The 25,031-nt window shown below is 39.9% G+C and overlaps 1 protein-coding gene across 3 annotated transcripts in view; it reads right to left on the reverse strand.

The window, feature by feature from the left end:
• The window catches only part of CTTNBP2 (cortactin binding protein 2), a 93,576-nt gene extending 79,745 nt beyond the window's left edge, over positions 1–13,831 (reverse strand). For all 3 annotated transcript variants that reach the window (XM_013947741.2, XM_067315146.1, XM_067315161.1), the window contains exons 1-2: positions 13,759–13,831; positions 1,231–1,338 (exon numbers count right to left, since the gene is read on the reverse strand). In XM_013947741.2, the coding sequence (XP_013803195.1) occupies positions 1,231–1,338; positions 13,759–13,827 (177 nt within the window). In that variant the 5' untranslated portion in view covers positions 13,828–13,831. The remainder of the gene's footprint in view (positions 1–1,230; positions 1,339–13,758) is intronic.
• Positions 13,832–25,031: the final 11,200 nt, after the last annotated feature.

Consider the following 25,031-nt stretch of genomic DNA (forward strand, 5'->3'; position numbering starts at 1 on the left):
CCTGTTCTAAGCAAATGAGATGTGAAATTTTAAAGCCACTAGACGGAAAGGCAGTACTTTTCAAGATATGCATATACCTGAAGGCCAAACACCAAATGACTTCAAAGTGTTGTAATCTCTCAGAAACATATTGCTTCCAGTGTCCTATTGCCTTTACAAAATGGAAACAGTATTTTTATAACAGAGGTTTATGCACATAAACTCTTTAGTTATTAATACAGGTACATCAGGGACAGCTACTTGAAAGCTCCATTTGCATCAAGTGAGCTGAAGCTATAACAAAACAAATTAAAACTGAATAAAAATGTGGTTACAATTGTTATTGTGACATTACAAATGGAAAATGTTCCAACATTCCCTCATAATCATTATATATATTACTAACACTTAGTATTAGATATATTTTATTATATTGAGATTTTGCTTTAAGAGATCCTAAAGGCCATAATTTGCCTCTATCCAACTATGAAGCGATAAATATTTTCAAATCCATGTAAGACTATTTTCCCCCTAAACCTGAAGTCTGTTTGGCAACTCTGTTAAATTTTATTCTGTTCATGATCGATTTTAAATTCATTACAGTCATAAAAAAATAATCTTTTGATTAAAATACAGTTTTGTTTGTACATTTTCCAGTCAAATTGTAAACTGCCTTTTGGAGCGCAACCTTCTAAAGCAGAAACTTTCACGTATGTGCCTAGCACAGTAAATATCTAATCAAGCATTTGTGAGCACTATTAGAATACACATTCTGTATTTCACCTTTTATTTTTTAAAAAAAAAAACTTTTCCCTAATCAGACATGATCATCTGATTTTGTTCCCATCTTGCAGAAGATGAACATATTGAATACATTAGATGCACACAAACATATAGACCATCAGAACAAATGAAGAATGGACTGAATGTTCCTTTGAAATTATTCCTTCCTTTCACAAATAACAGATTCTACAATACAGCAGAATTTAAAGAGGAAGTCATTTTGCCTTTTTCTCCTCCACAAGATTTCTCTGAATTTTTGTTGGTATTTTATACTAAATTTTATTTTATACCAAAATTACATAGAGCTACTGAAAGGTAACAATTCAACAAGAACTTATTTTGTGATTACTGAGATTTAATCAACATAAGACTCTTATAAAAACCACGATTTATTCTTCCACTAATGTTTTATGTACAGTAAAAATGAAGCTGCAAAAAAAGAATTTAAAAAATAACCTTGTAACTTACCCGCAGTGCTTCAATTACAAGGTCTCGTGCTTCCAGTTCTCCTTCCATTATACTCAAAAGCATACGCAGTTCTGGTTTGGTCAGGTTATCCACATCAAATTCTCTTTTCTGTAAGAAAAAAAACACTGATGAACTCACTAATTAAATGACTGTATTAGTTAATGTAAATCAAAAATGTAGACCATCAAGTCCTAATCATAGGTTCCTCAAACTTTCATAACTGTCAAAACTTGAGGTGGCTTTATTTGTAGTACATAAGGTCAAAAATCAATAGCAAATAGTCCAACTCTTTATTTAAACTAAAGAAATCAAAAGTCTTCCAGCATGACATATTGTTTCAAATCCTATACTGTTGCAAGGAATTGATCTTGCAGTCCTGCGAATGATAAGGGTGAAATGGAAAAGAAACCAATTTTGTGATTGACAACTCCTATGTTCAGTCTCACAGTGACAGAAACATTTCAGCTGACCTGAAAGAGCATTTCAGGAATGAAGGTGAGAGAAGGTGACAGAGACCTAGATCACAGGGCAGTGCACTTAATCCAAAGTAACCTGTCCCTCACTGGCAAACAGCTACCACGTCATCACAGTATACTAGGCTGAATGCCGATTTTTGATACACGACATGTGAAGAGATGTATGAAATCATATCTGTATGCTTTATCTGCAGTTCCATTTGTCTGACTGGAGGACATACGTCAGGTTTAAGAAGCACTGACATACATTTCATAGCAACAATAACTTATATTGATCCTGATAACTATAAAGTGATAAGTCTGACTTACACTCCTAATAAGATGGCAGAATGAGTCTATAATAAAGAATAAGATCAGAGAGCACAGGCATAAACCCTGTCTGCTGGGAAAGTCAGTATGGCTTCCATAAAACAAAATCCTGCCTTACAAAGCTGCTGGAGTTCTACAAGAGTGTCAACAAACACATGGATAAAGGGAACCCACTGGACAATAATGTATTTAAATTTTCAAGAAGTTTTTGACAAGGCTCTATGCCAAATACTATTAAGGAAACTAGTGTGCCACAGTTTTGGAGGAAAAGATATCCTATGGATAGGAAGCAAACAGTAGTGATAACCACTTTTCAAGATAGAGACAGATCAGCAGTGGGGGACCTCAGGAGCCAGTGCCAGGACCAGTTTTATTCAACAACAACATCAATAACTTGGAAAACGATAGGGAAGTGTCAGGGACATTCATCCCAGGTGGGAGTTAGGCACATATTCCCTCACTTACAATATCAACATCCTTATTTTGCCACTGTATATAAACCTGCTGCACCCACATCTCAAGCACTGCATGAAGTTCTTGTCTGAAGGTATAGAAATGGCAACTAAAAGGATGAAGAGAGAGGGAGTAACTACTGGATGAGGAAAGACTACAAGGCTGGAAGTCTCCTCTTCGGAGGTGCGGGGGGGAGAAGAGTTACCGATATTTACAAAATCGCAAAGGTAGTGGATAAGCTGAATACAAATCTGTTGTTCACCAAGTCTCGCAATAGTGACACCAGGGAACATCTAGTGAAATAAGAAGGGGATCATTTTAAGGGATACAAAATAATAATTACAAAGGACCAAGGCAGTAGAAGAGGAAGGGACCCAGGAAGCGACCAAGTTGGTATTTTCTTCCTAAACACTGTCTCCTAATGCTGTCATGTCCTAATTCTGTCAGAAACAGAACACTGGGCCACATGAACCCTTGGTCTGATCCAGGAGGTCTGGTCCAGATCTGATCCAGGAAGGCATTTCTTATGTTTGTCTGTACACAAAGCCAAATACGTAGATGCAGTCTGAGGAGACGCCTCTCTCCCACTCCATTCCTCATGCCAGACTCAGCTGACCAGCCAACATGCAACACACTATTCACTGCAAGGGAAATACTATGGCCTTTGCTATAATGTAGATGTGTCCCCTAGCAAAGACCTGAGATGCAGATGACTATGAAGCAATCAGTTGCCAAGTTAGCTGTACTGCATATCTGGATATACTGGCTATTTTCCCTGAGGGAAGAAGACAAATCTAAGAGTTGAGCTACCCAAGGGCTTAACTTCTTCTAAGGAAAATCTAATAAAAATTAAAGCAAGTACCATTTCTGCTTTCTCAAGACAGGAGGAGAGCAAAACAGTTTTTCTTTCCTCAGGATGGGAGAGGAAGCCATAGATCAAAGTTACTCAAAAGCCATAGTTGTTTTAAGTACAAAATAAAAAAGGAATCCAGAGTAAATGTAACACACACAGAGGTGCATAAATGGCTAGGTAGATCTGTATGCCAAAACTTTATTTATTTGTATTTGATGCACATCATATTGAGCTTCTTTTTTTATTTGAACAACATGGATCAGCAAGAGGACAAATGATTGGACTATTAATTGTAATAAGTGTAACTGTTTCTGGCACAGAGCCATCCAACTCCAACCAAAAAATTTCCAAACTGACCAATAATTATCCTCTATTTCTGCTGCATGGGTCTGCAATCTCTCTAAAACAAAAGATACCTCTCACCCTTCATGGCAATAGATTGAGAAAAGTGACCAGTTTCTCTGAAGGCTTTTTTCTGACATATGCTGCAGCAGCTTCTCACAATGTTCCTCACAATTCTATACATTGCTCACCAATCTGTGGATGTGTATAAAGTGCAAAGTCACTAAAAGTATACTGTTCCTCATGTAATCTAGTCCCAATTTTTTTCCTCAGACTGCAGTAGAATTACCTCTCAGCACCTTTAACTACTAAATTTAATTCAGGCAGATAGTAGGACCTACTGATCTATCTTCCTTCTTCTATGAACCACTTCATAATATCTAAGCACATCATTTAATTTATTCATATAACTTTTTAACTTCTATTTTTCAGACGGAAAACTGATGCAGAGATATTAAGTACTTTTTTCCAAACCACACATGAAGTAAGTAGGGCAAAACTCAATATTTAGTAACAGTCTTTTGAGTCTCCATTTAGTGGTTTAACCACTAGACTGTCTTTGCTTTCTAATATGCTTTCCTCTTCTGACAAAAAAGGCACCCAAGGCTCTTTAGACAGAAGAGGACAGCTCTTTGTCAAAAGATTGACAGTACATCACAGGTAAAACTTTATTACTGTGGTCTTCCACAAGAGTTAAGTTAAAGACATAAACGAAACACTCTTATATTCTTAAAAAAAACTGAGGCATTATTCAACATATGTGATACAGTGACGGGCTTTTTTAATTAAGCATTTGATCAAGCAATTAAAGTAAATTTTGCCCAAGTACATACTACCAAGCTAGAGCATATGAAAAGGCAGCAATAATAGACAATTGAAAGTGCTATCTCATAATTTAAAGTTAGATATAAATAAACACATATAAAAGTTAATAGAAAGACATACATAACAAAGACATATGCAGCTTTTATATTTTCATATTGAGAACTTGAAGTGAAAACTAGGAAAACAACCTTGCATATGAACAATTATAGTATATCAGACTAAAAGCCCCACTTAGCCTAGTATTTGTCTCCAACAGCAGCAAATAACGGATGCCTTGAAATCAGTACCAGAACAGGACAAGCACACAATGACACTCTCTCAGCCTCCACCAATTTGCAGCTTAAGCACCTCCTGAGCCAGAAATAGCAATTTTGCATGTAGCGGCCCTTGACTGATACACCTGTTGTGAATCTGCCCCATTGCTTTTTGAATATCTATGGAATTTTTGCATCCACATCTTCCTGTAGCAAAATATTCCACAGCTCAAATTGTGCAAGAACTACCTCCTTGCTTGGGAATCTGCTACCAGCTACTTTTGCTTGATGCCTCAGATTTATTAATTTATTAAGAGAATAAATAAAGTCCATGCTACTCACTCTATCAGATAGGTCTTCATGTACATATGAAGAACAAAATTCCCCTCAAACTGATGTCCAAAAATCAATCAAAAGAGATGCACAAAGACAAAAATAGAAATAAAGAATTTAAAAACTGTTTAGGATGAAAAAGAAAAGAAGTGAACTTTTGGGCTTAATTAACTGCTTTCCTTTATGGAAGGATTATTTTAGTGTAAGAAAAATGGCATCAATCAGACACGCATCATTATTTCACCATAAAATAAGAAAATGGGCTATCATTTTTCAAGTGCTGTTTATGAATAATTTTATGCCTATGGAGGCTTTCTTATCATAAATTTATCTGACAAATTTTGAAACTGGAATGATCACTTTTTTTCCAGTACTTTAAGGATTGAAAGTTTAAGGTCATCTTAAATTTGTTATAAGCAACCTTGAACTGCCTGACACTGGGTAAGAGTGTATGGCAGTTGCTGAAGATGCCACCATGCCTCCCCTCATGCACACCTCCAAATCAACACATACAGAGCTACAATGTAGCTTACCCTGACCTCAACAAAACATACAGTTTAAAGATTTAATGTATTCTCAAGATGTGGTTGTATAAATATTTTTTAAGATTTGGGTAAATAAAGCACATGATTAAATACAACTATCCTGCCTCTTAAGCACTTCCCTGTCTGCCATCATTTGGGGACTGGGATGTCAGTCATGGCAGGCTTGCTTGTAGTTGTTGTTCAGATGGAGCACTATTTGCTTACATTACACAAAAAAACATTATTTAGATTGAGAAAAGTAATCTTCCTAACATCTTCCAATAAAGTCATAAGTCTTACATCTCTAGAAAATAAAGTTTCCATTAGTAGCTCATCACTTATATGTCATCTGAGATTTGGCTACAATACATCTTGTCCAGTGCCAAGCTGGAACAATTTAACCAACAATTTAACAAGTACCTAACCAAGCCATCCATTATATTGGTTTTACAACACAAATGTAGGAGTATGTTGCCTGAGGGTGAAATTTGGCATACGCAACCCAAACACAAGAAAATTTTTCTCTCGCCCTTTTCAGGATTTTAAAATGTCTGGTTTATGTGATTGAGAAGAATAAAGTACCTGAAAGAGACTATGGCTTCTGTTCTCTAAGTCTCTAAAACTCCACATTTTATTTTGCAGACCAATTTTGTAAGGAGTTTGTGTTGCCTGAAAGCAAGTGCACAGACAACAGAGCAAACAGCCAATCAGCTAAAATGCATTTAACAATCTCTGTAAGCAATCTTTGAAAGAGTAGAGGCAAAATGATAACCTGCATCATTAAAGATTAAATATTTGGCTCTACCAAAAGCCAAAAAGAAAACAAAAGCATATCTTCCAAATAAGAGGGGGCTGAGCTAGGACATCAGTCATCAAATGGGACAGGCATTTCCCCCCCTCCATCATCTTTAGAAAAGACGGAAAGAGCATGGAATGTATCCTCAAAGGGAAAGGTCACCAAGAGGCAAAGGAACAGAAAGGACTGTTTCCCACTTAAATAGCTATTTAGGGCAGTGATGGCAAAAGTCTTCAGGATTAATTTATTCTCCTCTTCCCCCCTCCCCCCCCCCCCCCAAAAAAAAAAAGTTTACTGTCAGGGATTGGCAGTGCCAATAGTTTGACTTTGCTGGTCCAGCCCAGTAGATACTACTGGCCACTTCAGAAACTAGCAGTGCAGTTCGTGCTACCACAGCTGCTGTCACAGACTCAGCTGCCTCTAGCAGAGGTCTGAATAGGTAGATAGGAAAGTCACGGCTTTCTAATTTCCTTTAAGCAGGGCAGAGGCAAAAGGCAAATTAGGTGTGGATTAAGCACAAATGACCAAGGAAAACAAGCTCCTTCCTGCTCAAAAAGCAGCTACATAGCCTTTTTAGAGAGGGAGCTGAGTAATAACCTAGGACTTGAAAAAGAAATCTGCAGAGTATAATTGAGGGTTGAGGTGGAAAGATGGAGGGAGAGGAGAAGTATAAAAATGGTGTACAGAAAAACACATAGGGAAAAGCTGTCAAAGAGAGTCCTTTTAGAAGAGAAGGGAAAGGTACATATCTACATTTGTTACATATTTTATATTGAGCTCCATTAAATACACACAAGAGTCCTCTTGAGGATTCACAAAGCCAAGATTAGGTTTTAAAAATAAAATGATTTGCTATTATTCATTAGGCCATAGAGAGTAAACTTTTAATATCATGATGGCTTCATAGCCATCAGTGCATTATCATCAGACCCGTGAAATCACTGCACCAGCAAAACAAAACTCCGATTCACACATTTTACGATATCAAGCACGTTCCCAAAGTAGAATTCATCTGATCAAGCATAAAAATCTGTTTTGACTAGTTCTCTTTAGTTGCCTACACCTAAGGATCCAGTGCAATCTGAGATGTCCTGGGGATCAGAAAGATCTTTTCAGGACAGGGATACACGACACAGGACTTACGAGAATCATCCATGCCATCTGGATTGGTAGTAGGTGGCCAGCTGGGATACCCTAGAGCATCTCAAATGCTGTTAACACTTATATGTGGACTACTAAAGGGAGTCCTCAGGCAAGGATTAAGACACCCAAAGTTAACTGTCAGTATGCGAGCAAGGTGCCTAATCTCCCATTATTGTCAATGGAGAGCTTTTCATCCTAGTCAAAACAGCCAAGAACGCTATCCAGCTGACCAGCCACTAGAACTATTTGTTCATTACACTGATTAATGGGATATTAAACACCATGCATACATATAAACACCTAAATTCAGAAGTCTTGTACCTCCAAGAGTCACCTAACTAATCACTTTACTCAAAAACAGAGGAGTTTACAATTCCGTTCATCCTAAAGTAAATTTCTAAAACAGACCATTCTATTTTATAAAACAGATCATAACCACTTCTTTCTTTCCACCGACTCTAAAAGAAAGTCTGAAGAACTAGCTCAATGTAAACACAGGCACGTGGTCAAATGAATCCCAATCCTTTTCTAATACAGAAAACTCTGCAAGTAGTCAGAATACTGAAAGAAGTGATTATAATGTCCATACAGTGTTCATGGAGGCTCCAAAGACACCATGATTTTTTGCTTTCAACAGGTAGTTTATGTTGTCTTTTCTTTAAGTCAGTGTGCTTGGAGATGGGTGAAAGAGGTGCAAGCACAGGAAAAACAACAAAAAAAAGCAGTAAAACCTAAAAAGTTTTAGAACCACTGAGTTAGAAAAACTAGTATCAGGTCTTGCTTGAGGTTTCTTGCTGCAGAGAATATCATCTGAGGATAACTTTCAGAACTTACATAAAATGTAATACAACCATATCTAGGGACCATGAGGGAACTTAACATGCATTTAATCATGCACATCCATTAGTTCACTGACTTTTATTGGATTGTTCACCACATGAAGTTACTTGCTTATTCTGCTCATCTTCCCCAAGCGCAGCTCCCTTGCTTTCCACCGTTTTCAAGTGTTTGTTTTTTGTGTTTTTTTTTTAAGTTTGGGAGATTTTGTTTACCTGCTGCAGCTTTTTGGCTTGGGCTAGCAGTAAAACTTTTAACAGCTGTAGTGTTAATTGTAAATATACCTAAAAGTTGAGAAATTTATTTTAAAAGTCAAGAAAAACCCCAAAAGCAAAAAATTAGTAAGACAGTGAGCTTTATACATATCCAGATAGTATCATAACTACTAAAACATATTTGCAAACCATGAAGACCTAAATGTATGTAGGCATCTTTGATTTCAGTATGAGTTAAGTACCCAAGTCCTTTTTATGGATTCAGTCCCACAACTTTCCAGTGACCCTGTTTATACTATTCCTTAAATTTAACAGGCTTTTTATGTTCAGAAAGTCAATTTCAAATAAGTTACTTCTAAGGCAAATAGTATATGATTAGATCCAGACATAGGCACACATTCTTGAAGTTATCTTTAGAGCTGTTTTTAACTCCTTCAAAATTTTAAACCTTACACTGTGTTATGTTAGAACCAAGATCAAGACCCAAGAACCTTCAATTCACACACCACAGAGGCAGTATCTCTTACCTAAGCCTACTTGACACCTTCCTGTTTACACATTCAAGTACTACATAGGTACTGTAATCAATTGCTCCCTTTTTTTGGAAGGGGCGGGTGTGGATGCAGACGTTGGACTGTCGTCTTCCTAAACTCTGAGTGCCTTCTTCCCCTTCCAATTTCTTCATTTCCATCTCTATTCCTATCTCATTACATCACCTCTGAGACCAAAACAATGCCTTTCTCCCCCATGCTTACACCAATCAAGTTCAACTGGCTGGGAAAAAGAAGAGGAGGACATACTGCATCTTACAGATCTGCTCCTCCATGCCACTTCCACACAACTGACTCACAGCATTGCCCCTTGCACTTCATCTTTAATGACAGACAGCATGACAAGTCCACATTTGGAAGAGAAATAAATATTTACAAAGCAGATTACATTTAGTGGCTTTCTTTTCTCATCCCTGTGGACCTTCACAACAAGAGAAGAGAGGCTGTGCTGCAGGTCAGGGAGGAGAACACACGGGAGAGGCAATGCTGTAGGTTGGGGCAAGGGGAGAAGGGGCAGAAAGGAGGTTGTATAGCAAGGCATAAAGTATATTACTGCAAGATGGATGGAGTCTAGTCTCTCATTACAGAGGAGGTATAGAGCAGTAGCAGGACTCCAACAGACGGAACTGCAGCTCTCTCCACATTTCACTTAAATGTTGGAACACCTCAACAGTGTTGCTCATCTCACTAGATGAAAACCACTTCTCTGAATGGTAACAGTACACCAAGAACTTGTATTCATATTAGGATCATGGTAGCTAGCCAACGTCCTTTTGCAAGTGACCATTTTCCAGGACGTAGTCCCCAATAAGACATACAGTCTTTGCTCTCAAGGGTTATGGCCTCCTTTTCTGCTACTTGTAACATTTTTCAGATAAGAAGCTTACCAACTCATCTAAGTCAGCCCGTATAATTGATCTGACCAAATCATTATTCAGCATTCCATTATATTGACCAGAGTGGCAATTCTACTACAAGCATTCTTGCAGATCGATAGATCCTGAATATACCAAACTAAGCATACAAACCTACAAAATCCCACCACGAAGTGTCATGGAATATCTCTCCATTTATTTTGTTATCAATTTTTAATCCAACTAACATAGACAGTATTTTCCATAGTGCAACTTTCGGGTGGCTGTGGGACAAGTAATAACATAGAAGTATGTTATAAACTGTAGGCCTAATATTTCATAAATTATCTTCCATCTCTCCCATTACTTACCACTACAAGCAGTGCAACGATATAGAGAATTGCTTCAAGAAACAAAACTTTCTTGCTTCTTGAATATACACTAGCACCTGATCATTTCAAATATGTGTACATCAACTCCCAATGAAATTCTGACTGATGAAGTCAGTAGCAAAATTCTGACTGACTTCATAGATGTCAAAATTTCAGTCCACAAATATTCTCTTTACATACAGCTTTACAGATGGCAGAAGGTGCCATCTTTTAGAGAAAACTATCATTTAAGCTTTCAATCACTGGTCAAGCAAAATCCAAAACAGGAAGATTGTACTGACTGCTTTTACTGAACAATTTTAACAAATTCTGTTTGACAGAACAGGCTTTTCATAGTCTTTGTTTCACTGAAGCTGTAACACCTGACAGGCCAGACCTCTACACACTGCATGCTGGTGCTCAATGTTTCAACAAAAAAAAAGTCAAGTTGGATTATTTCTTGCTATTGTATAATCATTATTAGTAGATATTATACAGATGGAAGCCATTCAAAGATATCCTGAAAGACACACACTTTTCCCCTCAATTCTAGTTTATATTGCACCAATACAATTCCACTGGCTTCGGTGCAATCAGTGTAGGTATGAAAGAGGACCAGACTCAGTCCCATGCCATTTTTCCTTGTTGTTCTTACCATGGTAAAAATACCAGTATTTCTGTGGGAAAGAAGTGGTGAGCTTACCAACTGCTGTACTTCATCAAAGGAAACTCAGAATGACAAGATTGTTGGTTTTCCTCCTAAATGTAACACCCTATAGAACACTCTAGACTTTTTTAGTCAAATTCCCTGGTGAATATAAAAAGCGAGGGGTCATTTTTTATCCTTTTCTACAAGGTTTCTAAGAGCAGCAAAAAAAAGCGCCTTTTTTTCCAGTGATGCTACTGATAGCGTACCAAGATGTAATCATAACAGTATTTAGTATAAGGAAATCCTACTGTACTGTCTACTGTTATATACCTCCCTCTTACACCATAGTATTTTACACAATAATATATTACTGAGACAAATTATCATCTCCACAGTTTTTCACTGCACTGTTTGTGCATTCAGGGTTCTGAGAATTAAAAAATGAAAAATCTAAAACTGTACTGAAAATAGAGTATTTCATTATAACTTGAAGTTTAGTGTGACTTACAAAATAGTCACCTGGGTGCTTACTGTAATCCTGACAATAAGCAAGATGATTCAATCCTTAATTTTGTATCTTGAGTTTAAGACAGAAAATAAGCTCTTCATAATAACCCTTCAAAAGGAACACTACAGTATTGTATAAATATTTTTAAAAACCTTTTCATTGCATAGGAGAGTTCTTTCTACTTTCCCATACATGAAATAAAAGGAAACCAAAAATGAAAGTTCATACCAGCAGGGAAAAAAGATGACAAGGAATATTAAATATTTAAGGATTTAAGGCAAATTAAAAATAAAAGACATCATTTAAAAATATTTTGTAATTACTTAAGTACAGCTATTACTTAAGTTATAGAGGAACACAGAGGTTACTTTCTTGTATCTCTTTAGTTTTTAAAAATATTTTTAAAAACAGTGTGCATTGTAGAGTTATTGCTTCTACCTTAGACAATGAGATCATCAAACTGTATGAGTGGCTTACACTGCATTGCCTAAAAGTGCAACATTAGATAATTATTTGTTTATGAGCTACTGTTTCAAGTTCTTAAAACTAAAACTTAATAACAATACGAAACTAAAACTTAAGATAATAATAATACAAATATACGAAAGAAACTACATTATAAATAATTTTTGCTCAAGATTCATTTTCAAAGTATTTAATATTTTGCTTTTATGAATTTTTACCTTAATATTCATTCACATCACAGTTAAGTCATTTTTAAAGACAGTGATGTTACAAACATTCACTGCCTAAGGATTACTTTTTTTTTTTTTTTTTAAGTAAAACTCAATTTTTAGGACAACCGTCTGGAATTTAAAGCAGTTAGAACACGGTTTCAGAGAAGTAGTGCCTGTTTGAAAGAAAACAAAACAAATATTAACAATATCCTCAATTTCACAGAAACTAGTACCATCCTCCCTTCTTGGGTCATTACCTTCAGAAACCATCCAATGTAAGATTGGATTTTATTATTTCATTATCCTAAACAATGTATTTCGTTACAATGAAAAGCATCTACAAGTCTTGAGAACGCAGCCTGATGGTGGACTTTCCCATCCAGTTCTCACCAATAACTGTCAACTGGACTATTAACACAAGCGGATTAACACCAGACAATCCACACACCAGTACCACAGATGTGGATACAACATATCTTGGACGTTCTTCCTTGGGTAAGGAAGAGCACGAGGGAGATTGATCTGCAATTGCTCTACACTGTTCAGGTTCACTGGACAGATGAGAAGTCAGGACGAACAAATTGAGCCGGCCACCTGAGGAGGCTAACTTCTGCTCTCCGGCAGATCGATTATGTGAGGAGCAGCAGAAAGAAGCCTTATGGCTTGCAAATTTAAGCAGAGGAGAAAAGACTCCACTTAGACAGTTTACACTGACTGGCACCACGTTGTGTCTGTCTTCTCCCAAGGTATCTCAGCACCTGCGGAGAAAGACACAGGCGGGTCTTCTGCTTGGGTGCTGTTTTCCCTCCAAGCGGGGAGCGGGTCCTGCCCCTAGGGCACAGCCCCGGCGCGGTGCGGGCCGCTGGGCCCTCGCGGCCACGCCGTGCCCATCTCCGCGCGCCGGGCGGGCGGCGAAGGGGCGCTGCCCGGCTCTGGCCACGACCAAGCACAGGAATAAGAATGGGCAGAGGGGAGGGAAAAGGAAAGCTGGCTGCTGCGGGCTCGGCCGCCCGGCAAGGGTTAAGCTTAGCGTTTCCCCCGCCGCTGGCTGACAGCTCCCACCGCCCCGGGCGCTGTCACCACCTCAGCCCGCCCGGGGAGAAGGGGCGCAGCCCCCCTCGCCGTGGCAAGAAGGGGAGCGGACGGAGCAGCCCCGCGGGCGCCTCGCCCTCCCCCGCCGCCCCGCCACCCTGCCCGGCCAGCGCCCTTCCCGCCGCCGCCTCCGTGCCCCCCGCCGCCGCACGCCGACCCCGCGCCGGGGCAGCGCGAAGGAACAATGGGGGGAGCCGCAGGGGGCTCGGGGAGCAGCGGGGCAGCCGGCGGCAGGGAAAGGACCGCGCCGCCGCCGCTCCGCGCCTCTCTCTCTTCCCCCCCGGGGCGGGACGGGGCTCGGCTGCGACGGGTCCGCCGCAGCCGTGCCCCGTCCCGCCCCGGGGGAGCAAGAGGGCGGAGGGAGGGAGCGGGGGAGGCACGTCTCCAGGCGCTGCTTCGTCCCATCCCCACACGAACCCTCCTCGCCCCGGCCGGGTCTAAGCCCCAGGCCCGCAGAGCCGGTTACCGCTGCCGTGGCCGCCGAGTCCTCCTGGCCGCCAGAGCCCGGCTCGCCGCTCGCGCCTTCCGTCGCCATCTTTCCGCTGTAACGGCTCCGGCGCGGAGCGCGGAGCGGAGACGAGTGGCAGCCGCCGCCGCCAGGCGCTTAACCCCCTCCCCGCCGGCACCAAGCCCACCGGGAGCGGGGCGCTTAACCCCTCCGGTGCCGCGCCTCGCAGCGAGGGCTGCCGAAGCCCAGCCTCCTCCGTCTGCCAGCCGCGGCGAGCGACGCCCGGAGTTGGGCGACTGCCGTCCAGAGGCGCTCGGGTTTCCCCTCCTCCTCCTCCCCCAGCCGGGCCAAAGGCAGGCGAGGGGGGGGCAGCGGGACCCCGCCGCGGGCTGCCCGCACGCAATGGTGGCTGAGGGGAGTGCCCGGGCCCCGCGCCGGGCCGGGCCCCGCGCCGCACCTCTCCCGCCCCTCCCGCCCCTGCGCTTGGGAGTAGCGGAATGAAAAGAAAGGAATGAAAAGAAAGGAATGAGAAAAAAAAAAAGCTTCTGCAGTGGGCTTGGCTCACCTGCCCAGTTAGATCCTTAAACCAGCTGAAGTGTATTAGGGAAGGGGACCTCTTTAGCGATACCTTTTTCTTTCTGGCGGTGCTGACGGAGTGTACTGGAAAGAGCACCTCTCTCTTCAGACCTCCTGTGGAGGGGCGGGGGGACGACATTGCTGTTGACAGACCTTGTTTACTCGCGTATTTTCCAGCGAGGCTGGCTCAGAGCCTGCGTTACCATGGACCTTAATCCAGGCCTAGCACTCTGGGGCCAGGGTAAAACCTTCCTGTGCCAGACCCAGAGCCCACCCTGGCCTGGCACTGCCCTTTGCCTTTCCAGACCAGCACCTGCATCAAAGCCTGCTTTAACTCCTCCAGAGGAAGGTTTAGGAAGGTTTGGGTTGTGCTTCCCTCACTGCTACATAGGCTAAACAGCGCATCCCCCAACAGCACGAGTTGGTGCTACACCATCTGCTTGAAGGGATGTTCCCCAAGGTTTTGCGTAACTGTCTTTCTCCTGCTCTGGGACCCCAGCTAGTTAGCTATATGCCAAAACCAAATCTGAATGTACCCTCCTCTAGGACCAACTTAAATCTGTTATAAACAGAATCCAGGACATTATTTATTCTACAGTCACATATAACTTTCCCCAGTGACAGGTCCCACTGAGCCTTGCCTGTCTCCACCTGTACTAGGGCTGCTTCAGGTCTTGGTCTATGCTCAGTTCCCTTGGCACTGAGACCAGACAGGGGCCAGCACCTTCCCTTGATTAAAGACAGCAAATGTTCCTCCAAGCATGCAGTACCCAAGGATGTAAGTAAAAACATGCATGAACTTTCCCCTTTACATACCCATAAGGCAAAACAATAAGAAATTAGTAGAATAAACTTCAACTATAGTGGAAATGTGCACTGAACAGAGTGAACAGAATTCAGTATATAGGATCCGTTACAGTGCACATAAACTCCAAACAAATAGATGCATTCTGGGTTGGTTTTTTTCCTCCATAAAAGCCACCTAACTCTCTTCCTATTCAAGTTTTACACTTTTTGTAAGTATACTGTGTGCTCACATCTCTTCCACTGCTAAGGTTGAGAAATGGCATTGATGGCACAGAGCCTAAACCAACTTATTTTTCTCAGTTCCTCAAACTCTAATACCATTTAATTGTTTTTTAATGTAAATTGTTGCTTGCTTACTTTATTGATGGCAAAGTACTATATATTACTTATCATTTATATAAAGTTCTAGGAGTATGTGGTGCTTTGCCATTGAGAAGCTTAATGAAAAGTCACTTATCTCCTATGCACTTTGTCATACTTACTCCTCTCCAAATGGGTTTTAAACACTATAGTGTTTTGAACTGGTTTGAGAATATCTTTTCTCTTATTGATTCCTATCTATTCTTATCATTTCCAATATTTCCCTGGTGTTTAACTTTTATTAAAATTATCTGCTGACCATCACAGTTACTAGACTGTCTTTCTAACTGAGCTAGTATAAAGCATTCACAGAACATCCTATGTAAGTGCTATTTTTTAAGTCCATCCACATCACATGAGTGATGTAGCAAAGGCTGCACTATTTATCTCTTGCTCTGCTGAGACCATAAACTCTGAGGTTTAGCTGATATTTTATCAATTACCAAGAGAACATTTATCAAAATAACAATGAATATTAGATTAGTCATAACTTCCCATCTCAGGCTTGAGAATTGATCTCTCTTTCCTCATCTGAAGATAAATTTAGAAATTATTTCTGAGAGGAAAGGGGGCCTAAGTCTCAGATCTCAGCCAACAAAAGTTAATGGGATAGATGGACCAGCAAGACTTCAGCTAAAAGCCCACCCCTATACAACTAACATCCAGCATATCATCCAAGTGTTGGAAGTAGTTTGACTTGCTGTTGTGGCAGAAAAGATCAGAGGCATGCTTTTGAAGGAGGAATGATCTAGATTTCTTCTATATGCCACTAAATTAATCATCACAACATTCTGAAAATATTATTGATTTTTGTAATTGTATGAGTCTCTACTGGGTGTTTGTGTTTCTTAACTTTTTCCCCCCTAATGACAGCAACAAGGCTTATTGGTGGCATGAGAGCGCTAAAATCCTTATTAGATATTACTAATCACTACTGTGAGCAGATTCTCATGCTGGGTAGCAGTCATTACTGCATTGTCCGTGATGGCGGCTGGGCACAAACGTCTGAGGTTTTGCTGCATGAAGAACTCCTTCAGACTCAGGACCATCTCTAAAGTAGGAAATATTCTCCCCTTGATTGTTAACACTGCATCACTGGACAATGTGTTACTTGTTCTCTGGCTGCTCTGTTTATGCTACTGACATCCTCTCTTTCATGACTGGCTTTATGCTCTCAAAAACAGCATCTACACATACAATATATGGGTTCGGAGAGATGGCCAGCATGACTTGGTGACTGCTCCCATTATGCACTGTCATTGCTATGGCTGTAGTATACAGAGTAAAATGTCTGTAACACGTGGCCAAGTCAGAGCTTTGCTGGAGGAGAAATTGCTTATGCTTTTACAGACAAATTATTCTGTCACTACATTGAGGCAAAGGAGGTGCTTTTCTCAGATGAAGGCGCTCCCTATTTTAACAGTAGCACGTAGCTGGCAGACTGAAAATAATTAACTCTTTCTCTGCTACTCCAGTTTTACTGGGATTGAGTGACAGAAAGGAAAGGCCAAGCCTAGGAGTAGTCCCTACAACTGAGTTTTGAATGTGTTTCTTTCCTATGATTAGAGACCTGGCAGGCAAAGGTGGAATGTCCACACCTCACAGGATGCAGCTGCTGTACCGAGCAGCGTGCTCATTCCCTCCGTTAACACACAACTGCTGTGATAGAAAATGTATGCCTTGGCTTTACACTGGCAGGGAAGAAAATTGCTTTGCCTCTAAATCATATAGTGTGTTGAGGCCTTGCCATGTTGTTACTAACTATTCTCATAAAATAAAAATTATCAAAATGGTATTTTATTCAGCCTTTTCTAAAGATAAACCTGTGTCTGAGTTTAAAGCAAGCAGGAGATATTGAAGCCGAAAGGTAAATTTTTATGGAAAATTAGGTACCTGAAAAAAGTAAGTAATCGTTGTATCATTACAATCTTTTCAAAGGTCACCCCAGTGCTAGCTTAAGGCAATTCTGCCGTCACCCTCATCTAGGACTTATCAAGCCAATGTATACAGCATAATCCAGATACTGCACTGATTACCCCTTTGGGGATCTTTGGTCTTGGAGATTTGTAAGCAATACAGAAGATTCTGATAGTGAACCATTAGCCTGAGTTTTGTGAAGAAGGGTTTGCTTTCTTTGGAAGATGGCACTCTATAGTCTGGGTGAAATTCAGTAGAAAGAGAATCAATATTCTATAAGGCATGATGGCTGTTTCTGAGGATGTTAAACTAACATTCAAAAGGGAAGGTGGAAAGGAGATATAAAATTATACTGTTGAGAGCAAAATGGACTCTCCAGTTGCCATCAACAGAAGGGATACTGTAATTGACTATGCACAAGGAGCATAGACAATGAATAAAAAGTATTGGAATTATTGATTTATGAGCATAAATTCAACAGTGCTGGGTACTACTATAACCCAGTGATGTGATTCACATGATTGGAATGCTGAAAACTGGCTATATGATTAGAAAGATACAAGTGGACAAAAAGAAGGGAAAGCACTCTATCAAAAATGGTATTTTGTGTGTCAGCATTACTGACATCTCAGAAACAAGTTATTTGAATTTTTATGAATTGCATTTTAATATTTAAAGCATAAAATGAAGTATTAGATTGTGTCTACTGTAAGCCTCCCATCATACTAAAGAACAAAATGACAAGCATCTTTTATATAGAAAGAAAAAACTGCTATCACCATGGCTTTACCTTAAATGACACAAAATGTCATTCTGCCAATACTATAACATCCTGGAAATATCTAAAAATTACAAGTGACAATTCAGGAAGTTTACCTTGAGCAGGAGGATTCTGAATGAGATTTCATTTTAACACATGAAGAGAGAAGGCTAGATCCAGCTGGAGTCCTAAACACCTAAAACTTGACAGTTTGCTATGCTTAACTTCTAGAAATCTGAGCCCAGAATAGAATCCAGAGCCTAAAAATGGGTACCATCTTTGGATTTGAAACAGCATTTATTTTAGAGAAGTCTTATAGTCTGTGTTATGCAAAAGAAGAGATCACACACTGATCTTCCTGGCCTTGAAGTCTATAAGCTTCTATTAAGCTATCAATATATTTCAAGTCTCTGCTGTAATATCTGATATAGCTGGATTCTTGTTTTTGTTTGTTTCACTATGGGAAGAAGATGAGCTATCCACATTTGCTGTCAAGACAAAAAAGGTGGTGCAGCATTTTAAATTTCTGAAGGTATAGAAGAGTTAAAGTTTTCAGACTGAAAATATTTGAAAATGTTCAGAAGAAAGAAAACCCCTATCATTTCTCACTCTCACTCATCTTCTCATGTAGGCTGGGTACCAGAAAGAAATATGAAGTAGATCCACAAGTGAAAGTTAACTGAAGAAATAAAAGTGCAGGAATCAAGAATTCTTAGAGCCAGTTTTCATGAGCAGGCATGATGACTAATCTCCTTTTACAGGCATCAGCACTTCCAGGCAAAAAACACATTTTTTCTGGATGTAGGAAAAATGCATGCTGCTGTGATCATATTCACTGTAGTGGCAACAGGCAGGGGAATTCATACTCAGACTGCCAGACTTGGAAGAGGTTGTTCCTTCACTGGCAGGAATTATGCAGTGATCTGCAGTGTTGGGAAGTACACTACCTCATTTTGGAATTTAACTCCTGGCCTACAAATCACCACACTGTGAAATTAATTTTTTTCAGTGATTGACAAATCATTTTATTGCAGAACCTCTTCTCTTTTTCTGAGAAAGAATCCATTGATTGCTATCCCCACTGTTTTGGCATTTCTCCCTGTTCATTATATGAAAGGATAATTTGGAAGTTTTCTTATGCCACTGACATCCTATGAACACAATTGGATAGCTAAATCCCCCCTCCATAGCGATGAAGCTCTACCACTGCCAAAATGGAACCACTGTATCTTAGGAGAAACTCGTCTGGAATGGAAATGATACTTCACACAGTGGAGGCTGTCGTCTCTGTGGGAGCCGAACGATCGCTCCGAGGGCTCCCTGTGCAAGTGCAATACTGGATGCAGGCATTCATTGCATGAAACAGCTTCAAGAGAAACTTTATTCTGTAATTGTAGAAATAAAATCTCAAGGTAAGTTAATCCATTCATTGCCAAGAAGGATCACTCTCACTAAGGTGGTAACTACCTTAGCATTTGGATAAAACCTCTATGTAGGGACTTGGTAATGAAATGTTGTTTGTGTTGAAATGCTCCACGAGGGAGAAATTCCCTTGCTAATGAAACAAAACTGCTTCAATAGGTTGTTAGCTTCACCACTGAAACAGGAGAATTAGTTCCAGTGTTGCTGACACAGAACAGAAGTCATGGTGCTGAGGAGTTAACTCCCTCCTGGAAAACAAGCATTTGCCGGGATAAAGGAGCGAGTTTTCTTGCCTCTAGAAAATGATGCACTTACTTACTCACTGATGAAATTCAACTTTGCAATGTAACTGTTTATTTATACCCTCAAACTTGAAAAATAATTCTGTCAAAGGACAGAGATCTGAGGGGGTGTATATTCCATATCCTAAATTTATTCGAACTTATTACTGAGACCCAGAGTGGCCTGAAATAAAGATAGACAACTGGTATGTAAGTCTCTGATTCAAGTTTATAGGTAGCACAAGTGCTGATGAATGTTATGTGTCAGCTGTAATCAGAAAAAAAATTACAGTAAAATAGATTTTCATGGTGAAATTACGAGTAAAAAAAGTGAAATTATAATTCATGTGGCATTCAGTATGTGTGCAAAATTCACTTATTTACATACAAATGAGACAGACAGAGGAAAAGCAATGAACAGGATAAAGATAACCCTGACTATTCCTTCCCGCTAAGCACAAGCATCTTTCAATATACGACTGCAATGAAATCTTAAAATCAGGGATTCTGGATTTTGCCTCAGCTGCACTGTTTAAATTCTGGGTATCCATAAGATTATGTTTCACTAGAATTTTCCCTCTCATGTACCCCAGAACTGTGATGTTTTACACTGTCATTTAGTATGAGAATTTGGTCCCCAATGTGTCAGTTATTGGGAATTAAATGGGAATGAAATACCAGAAATGAGTATGAACTGGTTGTGTTGCAAAACCAAAGAAAGAGTGGTTAGGCTCCCAAGTTCCATCAACCTTCAATGGATGCTGGCGACTCTCTTGCCTTCTGCACTTTGGCAGTTTCCTCACAGATTTGAAGACCCATCATGAATATAAAGCCAAAGCTCTACAAAAGATCTGGTGCAACCAGAAATCCATATCAATATAATGATTTTACAAAACATCTCAAAACACTACATAAGCTTGCTGCAGGGCAAAGGCAGAAAGAAAGGAAAGTCAATGGATTTGGAATGAGGAATATTTAAGTATTATTTGATCTTTGTTATTTTAAAACAGCTACAACATATGATTGACAGAAACACAGGATGAGATTCCTGATCAGTTAGCCTAATCTCCAGGGTTCTGGCAACCATATTACACCATTCTGTTAGTAAAATGATTAATTTTAAAGTAAGAATTTTTGCCGTACCCTTTCTATTCATCTACTGCTGAATGTGTTAGAGTAAAGCTAGTTAAATTTTGCAATATTTATGACAAAAGTAAATACATCTTGCTGTTGATGACCTTCCCTTCAGGGCTTTCAAATGACATTGTAGCTGCATCACAATATCTTCTTGACTCTGACAATATTTGGCCAGATATTTTGATGGAAGAAAACAAAGAAGAAGAAAAAAAGCTCAGTGACTTGCTAAGAACCACAGAACAGTTCAGGAACTGTAGCAGAGAAAGGAAGCTTTAGAATACTGATTTCCAGCCTCTTGTCCTTATTTAAGTGACCATCTGAATAAATACATAGATTGAATGAAATGAGATTTAGATGTCCCTGGGCCAAGATAAAGAGATTGCACTGGAAGTGAACTGGTACTTAAAAAAATGGCAATATCAGAAAGGAATGCTTTCACAGCTGGGAAAGGCTGCATTTCAGTGAAATTTCAGTACTCTGTACTGTATATACCACCGAGACACAACAGTATTTGTGTAAAGGAACTTCACAATGAAACTCCTCTTTTAAATTCTATTTATGGTTTGTCAAAAAAAAAAGTTTACTGTACAAAAAGCAGTCCAGTCAGGCAGAGGAAATGATTCCTATCAGAAGTAGAAATGAACCCACAGAAGCACTTCCTTTGGAAACAGGCATTATTACTGGAAGATAGCAGTAGGATGGTGGTTGTATTTCTGATCATAAAAGATTTCTCAAAGTACGAAAAACTACCATGTACTGCATTTTGCTTCCTTTTAGCTGTTGAAAAGGCTCTAATGTCTTAGGGGAGATTTGTTTTCCTGAGATGCCTCTAGAAACAGCCCGAACATAGCAGCAGGCTTAGAACAAAGCTGCCTCTCACCCATCTCGGTAGGAAACGGTCCCTCCCTCACATGTGCGGCGGCCCCCTTGGGAAGCTGGCAGGCCTACCCTACCTTGGTTGCTAGGCAACCACAAAAGCAATGGTGTTTATACCGCTAGGTATTAATTATTGTCTTGGGGCTTTTCCATGGAAGGGTCTGAAAATATGCAATTAGACACGTCACAGGATAAGTCATTTTGCATTCTCATGGACAAGCATTATTAATCTGCAGAAAATTCAGACTTTGACAAATTGTTCAAAGGTGGCTGGCTGTGCCAAGCTTAATATTTTCCTTTTATCTCACTGTTTTTTTTGTAGTTGCAGCAAGGGTGTTTGAGCAACAATATGGATACAGTAAGCTGTTTGAAGGTTCTGGACTAAAATATAATAGTGCTTCACCAGTTTCCTTGATTAGGGCGCCTAGCTTTAGACTGATCTTTACCAACACTTTATTTTGAGTAGCTTAGGTCAGTGGTTGAGCAAAAAAAAAGCTTTAGAATCTGAATGTGAAAACTATAAAATAAAAATGTTTATAGTATCTGCATGTAGCAAAACAGAAGTAGAAATAAGCAACTTGGCAGCTTATATCTTGTGAAAGAGAGAAGATTCGATCTGGTAGTTCTGGCCTGGGAGTTTTGCCCTTGAGATATTTTTTTTCACATCATTCATGGCACTGGACACGTAATAGTCTCATTTGTATGAGAAGGGGGAGTGAAGATCACGGTAGTTGCTCTTCCTCCACTAGCACTGCCTACCTAGCTAGTCGTCACCAGCATAATGAGACATATCCCTTCCAGTTTTATGTGTATATTTATCCATTATACAAGACAGGTTATACTCACTGACATGTACTGGGGCAGTCAAGAAGAGACGCTGATCAGTAGAAAGAAAAATGGAATTCAGACTAAAGCAAGTCATTACCAAGGGTGGAAACCTATCTGGCAGCATATTGGAAACTCCCATGAAGTGACAGTGACAAAATGTAACCAACACCAAAGCAAGTAAATTAAACTCTCAGCACAATGAACTGAGTAATAAGAACATTAGAGAAAGAAATGATGAGACTTTGAACAATTACTGCAGGAGAAAGGGCTTATTATTTTCCTGTTGAGGAAAGGAGTTGACGTTGTAGATAGGAGAGGACCGAAGAGACACTAGTGAGAGGCTGTGTGGCTGAAAAGCTTTGTACGCACAAGGGTGCCTTCACCCACATCTTATAAACATTCGTATTTGTGCAGAGGGAGTGTGAAACGCAACAAAATCAGACAGGGAGCACTTTGGCTTGGCCCACATGGAGATGAGATGCAGGGTTGAGGATAAAGCTCCCTTCATTGTTCCCTGAGTCACCTCTCCTTGGATGGATACACAGCAGTAAACTGTCACGAATACGGATGTCTGAGAAATTGTCTCAGGATGCTTCAGAAACTGAAACATTAGTCAGACTGGTACTGGGCTGCTTCAGATGCCCATAGAGCATGGTAGGAAGCAGAACTGTCAGGCAACAAAAACGATAAAGTCAGGAAAAAAAAATCGGAACCTGCCTTTTTCCAGTAAACAGTGAAGACTCTGGACATTCAGTGCATTAATTTTGATCAAATGGGGGCAGGAGGCATGAAAATTTCACAGCTGTAGCAATTCTTAGCTCTGAAACATAACTGCCGAGGTGTTAAGGCCACTAGCTGTTTTTCTTTTCTCCTTTACTGCTTCCAACCAGAAAGGTCTGAGGAGCAGCTATTTCATTCCCCATTCTGATGGATATCTAAATGACAAAATTACTATCCTTTGGTTATTCATAGGGACAAACGTTCTTCCATGCAAGTCGGAAGAATATTATTTTGGGCACGGTTTTTCAAAGATTGTGCTTTACCAATAGTCATTGTACCTTTAAATGAAATAGTATGTTAAGGAAATCAGTAATTTAAAAAAATTTAAAAGATTGTTCCACAAAGTTGTGCTCCAGGCAGACAAATGTAGCAATTAAATTAGTCTTCTTGAAAAGAAAACTAATATGTTCTAATTTTGCAATGAGTAAGAATGCATATGTTGATAAAATCATATTGCTCAAATGTTTGTCACACAGAATATATTTCTAGTAGTGAGCAGAACATTCCTTGGTAGTGCTTTAAAAGCTGTCACTGTCTAGTTCTGACAACCCAGGATGCACTGCATGATGCAACCATAAATTTCAGGCTGGCACAGGATGTGTTTCTGTATTAGAGCCTGACCAATACAATTTGTTGACATGACAGAAGTCACACAACAGCCTACAAAAAAGTGTGACTCGCATGCTCGTTAATTTGTAATACTGATTTTTGACTACCTGCTACAAACTCATGAATCTTCATAGAAACCTCATCTTTTCCTGATGTTTGTTTGATCTATGTGTTTGTATTTTCTCTCAGTTGTCTGATTTGAAAGCATTAGGTAAGAAAGGAAAAGAAGTGTTTATTATTGTTCTCTATTTCTCTTACATTTTGTGAGTGTGACTATATTACTTCGAATCATTCTGTAGCATGTCTAATCATTTGACACAGTGAACTCTGGGCCTCAGGTCAAGGTTTACTTATTTGCTATAGTGTATCTTTTTTACTTCCATCATACTGGAAATAGCTAAGATTTATTTTATGATTCATCCTTTGATTGGAAGCTTTCCTGAATCAGCTATTGTATTCAGTTACAGACTCTAAGACATTCATCTCATTTCCACTTCAGCGTCTCTCTGTGATATTGTTATGCTAAATCCAGTCTTCTTAAGCAATGTCTTCTCTCAGGGCCAGATCCACAAAGAGATGGGTATCACGGTGCTCCACAAGCTAGGGACCTAGCTCCTGCCAACAGCAGAATCAGCCACCTCGGGTTAGAAACTTACACTTAGGAAACCAGTTATTTTGGAGAATGGACAGCAATAGCAGGGCTTTTTGCAGGTCTCAATTTAAGATTCTGAAGCCTCACTCCCTCTTTGTGGATATGGACTTTACAGGATCTGAACACACACAGTTGTTCTAGGTGTAGAGCAGTTTTAGCCTCTTTTGTGTTTTTGAACTTTGTCAGAGCTAACATAATAAAATTTGGTATTTATTGGAGACCAGATTCTTGGCTGATGTAGAAAAAGAACAGCCAAAGGAACAAAACAGTGCCAGTGCACATCAGC

The sequence above is a fragment of the Apteryx mantelli genome, chromosome 1, assembly GCF_036417845.1.
Source record: "Apteryx mantelli isolate bAptMan1 chromosome 1, bAptMan1.hap1, whole genome shotgun sequence".
Classification (NCBI taxonomy): domain Eukaryota; kingdom Metazoa; phylum Chordata; class Aves; order Apterygiformes; family Apterygidae; genus Apteryx; species Apteryx mantelli.